The following is a 10,786-nucleotide window of genomic DNA, read 5'->3' on the forward strand; positions in this document are numbered from 1 at the left end:
TATAACAAAACGTATTTTTAAACGTATTTTTAATAAAACATATTTATAACAAAACATATTACAAACATATTAATAACATATTAAAATTTTATTAATAACCAAAAGGTTGAAAAAAATTTAAAATTTTTTTTTTTTTTGAATGGGACCGGGTATGGGACCGGAACCGGGACTGGTTACCGCCGGTTTTTGGCTTGGTTAGGCCCGGTTAAGGACCCCGGGACCGAATTTTGGCCATCACTAGGTTCGGGTGAGGTGGTTTCTGGCTAGTTCTTTTGTCAGGTGATTGGAGGATCAGAAGCCCAGAATTGTTCCCAGCTTTCGGCTCCTATAAGATGGGATATTTCGGCTCTCTGGTTAGATTGAGGAGAGTAATAGAATTGATCTTCAAGAAAGGTCAGATCGATGAAACGAAGTATTTTTGTTCCTTTTGAACAGTAGCATCAATATCCCTCTTGGAAGGTAGGATAACCAACAAAGATACCTTTCACACTCCTTGGGTCAAGTTTGGACCTTTTTTGAACATGGACAAAAGAGCAACCAAATACTCGCAGATCAAGATTGGAAGAGACATAAGCCTTAAGGATTTTTGTAGGACGGCTAGGGGTGTTTGGAATTTTAATGCATGTGAAGGCAACCGATTAATGAGATAGCAGGCTTTTAGAATTGCATCACCTCAAAAAGATTTGGGTGTATGACTTTGAAAGAGTAGGGATCGTGATACCTCTAGCAAGTAGCAAGTGACGGTTTTTTCTTTCGGGGACACCATTTTGTTGAGGGGTATTAATGCACGAGCTTTGGTGTATAACACCATGTCTTGTGGTAAAGCTAGACATGGCTGAATTGAAATACTCAGTGTCATTGCCAGTTCAAAGGATTTTGATCTTTGCATCATATTGTGTAAAGATCATCGATTGGAACTTTCAAAGATACTAACGACTTCAGCTTCCTATCGAAAAACAAGAATCGATAAGCAGCCCGTAAGTAATCTTAAATCGTCTTGTTGTTCCKGTGGTAGAGTTCGGGAAGAAGAGAAGGTCAAGGATTTAAGAAGCGAAGTAGTGGTCTCTTTCTTTCCATTATCTCTCCATTTCCATAACATTTTTTTACTTCGCAGGGGAAAGGGAAGCAAGTAAGCCATAGAGTCGGGCATAAAGCTAGGCCACGCGCAAAGTTGGACACTTTTTTTTGAAGCGTGATGATGATAAGTCCACTCAATAAGATACAACTTCCGGGGCCTTATGGGGAAGGAAGTATTTGAAAAAGAGAATGCGAGACAGAATGGGTTAGTTGTCCAGTTTGGCTTATGGAATTCGTTGGCTCCGAGGTACCTAATCAACAGGTTCTCCTTGGATCTTCCAGCAAGTACTCTTTGCATGATGGGGACGTTGACAGTGGTCACACCAAAGAATAGGCTTACGGGGTCCATGGTTATGTGCAACCATGGCAGCGGTTTCAGACTCGATGTGGTGTTCCATTAAGAATTGTCACCGTGGTCCTTTTCCGATGTTCTTCTCGATGAACTTCGGCGAAGATGGCACCAATTACTCGTAGGGGTTTAATGCTAAGAATACGTCCTCGAACATCAAGTGGGGAATCAAGACCGGCCAAGAAATCATAGGTTCTTTCTTTGGTAAGTATCTTCTTGTATAACTCAGCATCTATTGGATCCTTCCACTCAGGTTGAGAAAAAAAATCCAATTCTTTACAAAATTAAGTTAACGCATTAAAGTCAATAGTAACATTATCGGCATCTTGTCTCAGATTTCGAGCCTTAGTTCGAAGCTAGAACATCTGTGAGGAGTCTTCGAGATAGATTTTGCAGTAGGGTAGAGGAGGTAAATTTTTGCAATGTTGTCTTGCGTCGAGTTGATGAGCCATGCCATAACCATGGAGTTCTGAATATCCCATTCAGCAAACGAGGGATCTGTAAACAAGGGTTTTTCAATGGAGCCATCGATGTAGCCATGATTCCCCTTCCCACGAATAATGAGTTGGACAAATCTAGACCATTGAAGGTAGTTCGATCCGGACAGCTTAGAGATTGTAATTTGGAGAGAGATTGTTTTCAGAATTGGCAGGATTAGGAATGCTTTTTGAGTGGTCCGATTTTTCTGGGTCTGATCCCATGGTGGTTGTTGACTAAACATTGTTCACGCCGGAGCTACTGTTCACACCGGAGTTTTTAGGGGGGGGGGGGAATCTGGAAAACAATCAAAGCTTTTTAGAGCTCTGATACCATAAAAGCTTTACAAAAGTGGGAATAAAAGCTTTAGAGAAGTAGGAAGAATATTATTTTCTACTATATGTTGATTACAGCATAAGGAACTATATGTACAGGTAGAGATTAGGAGATAGACTACAACTACAACTACAACTACAACTCCTAACAATATAAGATAAGCACTTATTTACAAACGTTTCCTTATTGGAGTCTATCTATAACTCTCCATTAATCTATATCTGATTACTATTCTACCGAAAACAAACATTTGCATTGGAAGATTTTATCATGACTACAGGGATTCCATTTTCTGCTAATTGTCATCTATCCACATCTCACTGTCAACATTAATTCTGATTCATGCCTCTTGTGCTTGACTGTTTGTGATGTTGTATTAGGGAAATAGCCATAACCTTATTAAGTTATTAATTGCGGACCTCGTGCACTTGTGGGTAGATATCTTATTCCAAACTACTTTTAAGAACAAGTGGTGCATTTTATTCAATATTAACAAAGAGCTCAAGTAAATCCTAAATGAAGTTTGAGGAGGTTACCTCAAGGTACTTTCTCCAATTTCCAGCAGCCAGAAGATTCTTTAGCAAAACCGTATAAGTGGAGTTGTTAATTTCAGCACCCGTTGCCACTATCTTATAGAATATCTGCATACATCATCACAAAGAGGGGGGCATGAGACAGGAGACCTCTACTGGTCATGATGCTAAGTAGTTGCTCCAAGTATAAAACTCAATAACCTTCATCATGGTCTCGGTCTTCCCCAATTTTCCAATAGAATGCAGAAGCTGATTCAGAAGTCCAATGGACATTACATTGAACGATGGCTCCATCACTCCAATTAGTTCAATTGTCTTCCTCCAATCTCGTAGGCTAAAATCAAATAAAAGCATTATTTATGGTGAAGAGTAAGCAACATTTGACTCCAAGAAACATGAAAGAAAGGGTTAGGACATCATGCCATGAGGGAAGCAAAAAACAAGATGCATAATCAAAAACATTGCAAATGTGCATGGTTGTAACTTGTAAGTAGTAAAACTGGGATGTGAAATGAATTCCAGGTAGAATCTTAACAGCATATAGAACTTACATACTACAGGCAGACAACATCTCAAAGTAGATGGCATCATTCATTAGTATCTTCCTCTCCAGCATAAATTCAGCTATGACAAGAACTTTAGCAGGTTGGTTTCCTTTATTAAAAGCCCTCATCAATGCTGAACAAGCTATAAGATCTGGCTCGACACCATTCATTTTCATTTCCTGGAACAATGCAAATGCATTATCCCATTTCTCTGCAACAAAACATAGATCTTGACAACTTTCTTCTAATGCTTAAATATGGTTGACGCTTTAAAAATCGCAGTTAAAGGTAAGAATATTACCTGCAGCACTATATGCATGTAGCATTGTTGTGTATGTAATAACATCAGGACCACCATCTGTCATCTTCATCGTTGAGAATAGGGACTCCGCTTTGGAAAGTTGGCCCTGATAATGTGTGTCAAAGAGAGGTGAAACCATGAGATTGAATGGCAAATTGCTTCGAATAAGAAGTGTGAACTAGAGACAGAAAACAACTTGCCTGTTTGCTATAAACGGAAATGGCAGATGAATAAACCTCATTGGACAGAGGAATTTTCAAAGCCAGCATCTCATCAAGAAATTGAAGAGCTTCAGTGTATTTTGACATTTTAGAACAACCACTAATTAGCACGTTATAGGTAACTGAATCAGGTTTAACCTTCTTTTCCCACATGGACCTGTATAAAGCTAATGCTTTATCATATTCTCCGTTGTTCATATAACTTCCTATCGCAGAATTATATGCAACAGTATTCAAATAAATTCCTCGTGAATCAGCAGCAGCAAGTATGGAATCAATTTTCACCTTTTGACCGTAGCGACCACAACAGGCTAACAAAGTACTAACTGAAACAATATTTGGTTGCACTCCATTTCTTTCCATTTCATGGAGCATATCCACAGCTTCTGGCAAGAGACCGTTGGATCCAAAGGCATCAATCAGTGCATTGTAAGTGACTAGGTTTGGCTTCCGGTTATTCTTTTTCATCATGTTAAATACTTCCATGGCCTTTTCAGGTTGCTGTGATCTTCCGTAAGCATTGAGCAATGATGTATAAGATACAACATCTGGGCGATATCCAGTTCGCTTTATATCATTAAATACCGATAATGCTTCTTCACTCATCCCACGGGAAGCATACGCACCTAAAAGTGCATTATAAGATATAATGTTAGGTTTAAGACCTTCAGCAATCATTGTGTCGAAAACAGCCTTGCAGTTGTCAATTTGCCCATAAACTGAATACAAATGAATGATGCTAGTAAAGGTCACAATATCTGGATTGCATTGCGCTCTCTTCTCCCTCATTGAATGAAAAATATCAATTGCTTTGTCAAATTGTCCCAGTTTCACGAGGCAATGGATCACGATATTTAAAGTGGTAGTATCAGGACGAATCTTTGTTCCCTTCATTAATTCAAAATAGGAGAGTGCTTTCGAATACTGAGACCCTGTTTTGAAGGCAGATAAAACTATATTGTGAGTCACAAGATCAGGCCCAACCCCATTTTCCGTCATTCTCTTGGAAACTTTCAGGGCCTCTCTCCAATTTCCGCTGGATCCACAGGCATGGATTAGATTGTTATATGTTGACCTAGTCGGAGGAACCTGAAATACAAAAATTTGCATAAATAAACCAAAAAAATGAATACCCTGATGCATTTGACTAACAACAACAAACAAGTGGGTTCAGTTAACAAATTTAAAAATATCACTTGAAGCGAATAAGATATAATTTGATGTAAAAATGGGATGATACCATAAAACTACAATCTTTCAGGCAGTCAAAGAGCATCCCAAGTCAAACTATTCTTATTAGATGAATTGGATGAATAGGAGGTACTAGTGTCTTATTAATAAAATAAGTAAAGGAAAAAGATGTAGAACTCAGAATCCAAATGAACAAATTCAAGCTTGAAAAGGATAACTGTAGGCTCAAACTCGTAAGCGTTGCATGTGCATGTATGCATTTCTAATATAAAACAGAAAAGGTTATTGCAACTTATTGTGCTCACTGGCAGCTACATTTACAAATTAATTTGATGGTTGGCCAATATATTTCCTGCAGCATTTAGTCAGGAGTCACGTCGCTGGTGCAGCTTCCAAGTCGAACAGCTATGATTGACTAAATATACACTTGCCTCATATTTTAGTTTACTACCCCAATCTATAATGATTTTCTTCATAATCATCCAACTAGCCCCGAGTATAGAATTTAATGCACTTTTCCATCTTTCTTGCTAAATTTATCCAACTTGTCTGTTTTACCCTCATAAATTCTGATGCACAACTAGTTTCCTGTTCCATTTATTCCCTAAAGAAAGATTTTTAACCACAAGGGTGAAGGATTTTTTTTAACCACAAGGGTGGTGCCCAATTGGTTTGAGCGTGGGCTCCAAAGGTCAAAAGTGCCTGGAGGTCCCAGGTTCGAATCCAAGGGAGAAAAATCCCCTTGTGGCCACGGAGGTTCAAAATACCCATGAAGCGGGTGGTCGCCCTGGATTAGTCGGCTCGCATAGCGGGTTCGATATCCAGGTTAACCAAAAAAAAAAATATATATATACCTGTTTATGTCAAACCTAGTACAAAGCAGATAAGGATTTAGTTACCAATTACCACCACTTTTCAATTTGCAATACTAGTAATAAAGTTCAATGTCATCATCAAACTTGTCTGAAGAATTTATACCCACAAAAATCTTTAATTTGAAAAACAACCCATTTTATATTCTAGAAGTTTAGCTTTCTCTTTCAGATTGAAGGAAGTAGATCATTTGGATCAAGGCACACATATGTTTGTGCACACAAGTAGAGAGTGAAAATGGAAGGCATGTCTTCCATTATAGAAATCAGACAATAAGTCCCTTGTTGGATTTTGATAACAAAAAGATTCCAGTAAAGAAACATCTGGATTTCAAAGAAAATAAGGAAGCTCAAGCTAGAAATGTTTGATTACTTATAAGGGAAGGATACAGGTACGCACAGCTGCACGAAGCATGTCTTCCATGATATTAGTTGCCCAACGCCATTGGCCAGATCGACCATGTGCACTTATGAGGGCGTTGTAAGTTTCAGCATCTGGCTTGCACCTGAAAGGAAAAGAGAAAAATCAAAAGTATTGTCAGAAACATCAATATGGAATGATGTGCCAGATATTAAGAAGTTAATAAACAAATATAAATAGCATATTACATAACGATATGGAATGATAAAGGATCAACAACTACGAAGAAAAGGGTGGGTTATATTATATAGAAGTTGAACAGTAAGCAAGACGTACTCTAAAAAAATCATACCTCCACTTTTGCATCTCGAAGAATAAGCCACGTGCCTGATCTGTTTGATTATGCCTTGCATGTAACCTGATCATCATGTTGTATATATCATTGCATGCGCAATAATTCTTCTGATTCTTCATCCACTTGAAAACTTGATTACTATGCTCAATGGAACCTGTCCTGCTAATTTCCTACACTAGCAAATGAAGAACACAAGTATGAGATTGAACTTCCACATACAACCGCTTCACTAAAATTGATCATTCACAGCCCCCAAGAATCACACTACATGTATTATATGGAGTCTTCAAACAAGTGAATAACAAATTATTGCGTAATTACAACCCAATATGAAAAAGATAAACTAGGATACCATGCAAGGTCCTATCTTGGCCAGCCAGGTTTAGTTGTACGGCCCTGTTACCCATGTACTAATAGTACCATATCGACTGTACCAGTAAACAATAAAACAAAATATAAAAACTCATATCATATATTCCATTAAATGCTTACGAAGTAAAACAACAAAAATGTCTTAAAATGACAGTCATACAATGTACTTTAAATGGAATCATTCTTCAAACATTGTTTGAAAGAAAATCTAATGCTAAGGTGTGACTTAATCCCCAAATCCATCATTTGCTAATTGGCCTTTTACATGCCTTTTTATTAGAAAAATTACAACCAAAACAAAAATACTTTATCGAGCTCCACCGATTACGCAAGCCTATATTTATCACGTCTCCCCATTTGATAAAATTCTAGTGTAACATGTGCCAGAAAATGGTTTAAAAAGTCCATCTTTAGAACATTTTGTAACAGACAAATTTCTTTTAGAACCCTTTGCAACTAGCACACCAATCATTTTACAATCCAAAGCATCCCAATTTCTTGGATCAAATAGATGAAAACTATAAAAACATCATCATCAACATGATTAAAAGCATTAGTAGCATCAAGGACATCATCAAAAGTATCAAAAACATCGTTAGAACCATTAACATTAACATGAATATCATCCAAACTATCACTAGCATCAACATTAGTAGCCAAATCCTCATTGGATTCATTTTGAGTGCCAACTAAATTCACCGAATTAGGATTTCATTTGAAGCAACAACATGAATATCACCCAAACTAACATCAACATGTTGATTATCAATGGAAGTTTGTGCTTCTTTTTGACAAACATATCAAGAGCTCTTTTTGAGATTGAATGATCGTTTCAATTCCTTTCTTTTGCTAAAAGACATTATAATTGTGCAGTTGAGCAAAAGTAACATGGAGAAGGCCGAAAAGATTGGGCTAAAAGTTAAAATGTATATAATATGGTAAAAGTATAAGTGGACCCTAAAAGAATTTGGGGTCCTGTTCCGTATCTCACATTGGTACTACCTCCGGCACGACCTTGTGTGCTTGCAAAAATTACCAAGTTCTTCACCATCAAAATCATAGCTAGAATGTAATTTGGTCTATCTAGATCAAAAGCACTCTTTTAGATCATCTAAGACCAGTATTTCATTACTTTAAATCTTATTTATCAAAGATCTAATGTTTTAAGTATTTGACAAACCTCGAACATAAGGTTCTACAACTAAGAAACCGGGTGCTTCTATCCCTATAGATCTCCATATTGGGTCCTTTGGAGGTCGTAGTTCTTCAAGGGCGTGCATTGCATGTGGCGTTGACTACATCCCCAAAATATTAACCACAAATTAATGGGAACGAAGGAATCAAGACATGCACCGGACACTTTGGTTTATCTTTGCCAAGATGAGAATTTGCAATTTGCCTAATTATAAACACAGCCCAACATATAAGAACATACTCAAGTAATGTATCATGATTAAGAAAGAGAAAAAACACAAGTTATATAAATATACATGTACTCAAACATATTGACAGAGTCAACACTAGCCATAAGCAGCCTGAGCGATGGCACTAGGCATCACAGCCCAAAGGGCATCAAATGATAAGCAGCCCGAGCAATGGCATTAGGCATCACAGCCCAAAGGGCATCAAATGATACTCCAATCTAGCACTACCCTAGGTTATTCCGAGTGTTGATTTTTGATTTCTAATAGTCACTCCTCTCAATGCTTGATTTATGTTTCTTCCTTTTTCATATTTGATTTAAGGGATCTGTCTTTCTATCTTTTCCAATTTGCTAATGTGCCTATCTTGGTTTCTCATTGTTATTTGCTTTATGTTTGTGGTTTGATTTGTTGCTCATTTTTTATAATATTACCAAGCTTGAGGATGCCCTCCAACTGTTCAATGAAATGCCATAAACACAACCTTGTTGATATGCTTGTTAGTTTAATTTCAAATACTAAAAGATTGGTCATAAAGTTTGATTCTTGATCTTGAAGAGTACTTATTTTACTTGTTTTCTTTGTGTTTATGTGACATTTATGCCTTACAGTGCCTTGCTAAGTTTCTAGACTGTGTCCTCCTGTGTGTACCAAGCCCAAAGGTTGCTCAACGTACACACCTTCACATAGTTCTCCATGTAAAAAGGCGCTCTTGATATCTAATTGATAAATGCTCCACTCCTTTCGTGCTGCAAACGCCAAGAACATGCGTATTGTATCCCATCGCACTACCGGAGCAAAAACCTCGTAGTCGATGCCATATTGTTGAGCATAGCCCTCAGCGACGAGTCTGGCCTTATGCTTATTTATTTCTTTTTCATTCAGTTTTGTCTTGTATACCCACTTCACACCAATCTTCTTTGCTCCTGGAGGCAAGGAAGTAAGTTTCCAAGTACTGCTTTTCTCTCTTGACTATCTCACTTTTCATTGCTTTCCTCCATAATCGTTTTTTACTGCTTCCTCGAATGTACTTAGGTCTTCAGATACTTCCACCATGATATTGTTAATGTTTCCTTCTTCTTGGGGGGTTCTTTTCCTATTAAATAATCATAATCTTGCAGATATGAAGAAGGTCTTCTAGTTCTGTAGGTCTTTGTGACCCTTCAACAACATTGTTACCCGTTTCTAGCATCGAAGAGAGAGCACCTTGTTCCGGCATCGGAGCCAGTTCTAATGTAGAAGGGGAAACATCTTCTGAGAGTGGAAATTCAGTACCTTACACCTAAAAGAATCCGAAAGTGGAAATTCGGTACCTTACACCTAAATTTTCTACTCATTGGAAATTTTCTACAATGTTCATAATTCTTATCAATCCGAAAGTGGAAATTCGGTACCTTACACCTAAAAGAATCAAAATGTAGCTATTTCTTGAAAACATATGCACATAGAACTCCAAATAACAGCCAAAATTAAGTTACCTTGATAAGGACAGGGTAATTCTTGCGTGCAAATCTACCAGCCCATCGATTAAGCAAACCATCGATATCTTCCCCTTGATTGAGCTTTAAAATCTTGAAAACCAGATCCGAAATGGCCCAATCCTTTTGAAAACGGTCACCTTGGACCCGCAACCGGTTGCGCTTGGATAAATCGGACTTCCTGAAACCGCTGACGTGCAGTGAGACTTGTCGTTCTCCTCTGTCGTAGTCTACGAACCCCACTAGCTTCTTGCTGGTGGCCTCGCTGGAGCAGCATCGTGGTAAAAGTGGAAGAGATTTTCTTCTGGGTTTGTGGTGAAACGGTAGGGAGAGTGAATTGATGTGGGGATAGATGGGTGTGAAGAGAGGAGAGTATAGCTGTAAGGAAGCCTCCATCAATCAAACAATAGCCGCTCTCAATCTGTCACTTCTATGGAATTCAGCCCTCCATGTTGCTTTTCGTCCTGTGAGTTCGAGAGTTAGGGTTTGGTAGTAGGGGTGCTCACGGCTCGCTTGATTGGTTTGGAGTGGTTTTAACAACCCATGTTGACGGTTTAAAAATTTTCAATTCAACCCAATTCAAACAAAAATTCAATCCAATCCAATTCAACTCGTTCGGGTTGATCGGGTTGAGTTTAAACAATGTAAAATCACATAAAAATAAAGAAAACTTTCCATTGAAATATGACCGACCATTCAAGATAATATGCAAGTTTATCAACTATTTAGATATTACAATTAAAATGTTTAAACCAAATGATAATACATCAATCAACAACAATAGTTTTAGACGTTTCTAATCCCAATGTTTTTACTTTTTTGACGTTGAGGTTGGTCATGTCATGATTGTCATCTACAATTCAAAGTTAAAGTTAAGGTCGGGTTCATCGGGTTGGT

General features: G+C 37.8%; 1 protein-coding gene across 9 annotated transcripts in view; it reads right to left on the reverse strand.

Annotated features, from left to right (window-relative positions):
* The window catches only part of LOC112518737 (pentatricopeptide repeat-containing protein At2g41720), a 24,864-nt gene extending 14,498 nt beyond the window's left edge, over positions 1 to 10,366 (reverse strand). For 3 of the 9 annotated variants that reach the window (XR_003069824.1, XM_025126538.1, XM_025126540.1), the window contains exons 1-8: positions 9,890 to 10,366; positions 6,616 to 6,788; positions 6,303 to 6,408; positions 3,819 to 4,928; positions 3,619 to 3,724; positions 3,324 to 3,528; positions 2,974 to 3,106; positions 2,776 to 2,880 (exon numbers count right to left, since the gene is read on the reverse strand). Coding sequence is in view for 8 of the 9 variants with exons in the window: in XM_025126538.1 (XP_024982306.1) it covers positions 2,776 to 2,880; positions 2,974 to 3,106; positions 3,324 to 3,528; positions 3,619 to 3,724; positions 3,819 to 4,928; positions 6,303 to 6,408; positions 6,616 to 6,788; positions 9,890 to 10,285 (2,334 nt within the window). In the remaining variant the exon portion in view is untranslated. Of the gene's footprint in view, positions 1 to 2,775; positions 2,881 to 2,973; positions 3,157 to 3,323; positions 3,529 to 3,618; positions 3,725 to 3,818; positions 4,929 to 6,302; positions 6,409 to 6,615; positions 6,794 to 6,970; positions 7,047 to 9,889 lie in introns of those variants that run through there. The other 6 variants (XM_025126539.1, XM_025126541.1, XM_025126544.1 and 3 more) reach the window with 6 other exon arrangements.
* Between the last annotated feature and the right edge of the window lie 420 nt (positions 10,367 to 10,786).

The sequence above is a fragment of the Cynara cardunculus genome (assembly GCF_001531365.2).
Source record: "Cynara cardunculus var. scolymus isolate 2C chromosome LG 9, CcrdV1, whole genome shotgun sequence".
Taxonomy (NCBI): Eukaryota; Viridiplantae; Streptophyta; class Magnoliopsida; order Asterales; family Asteraceae; genus Cynara; species Cynara cardunculus.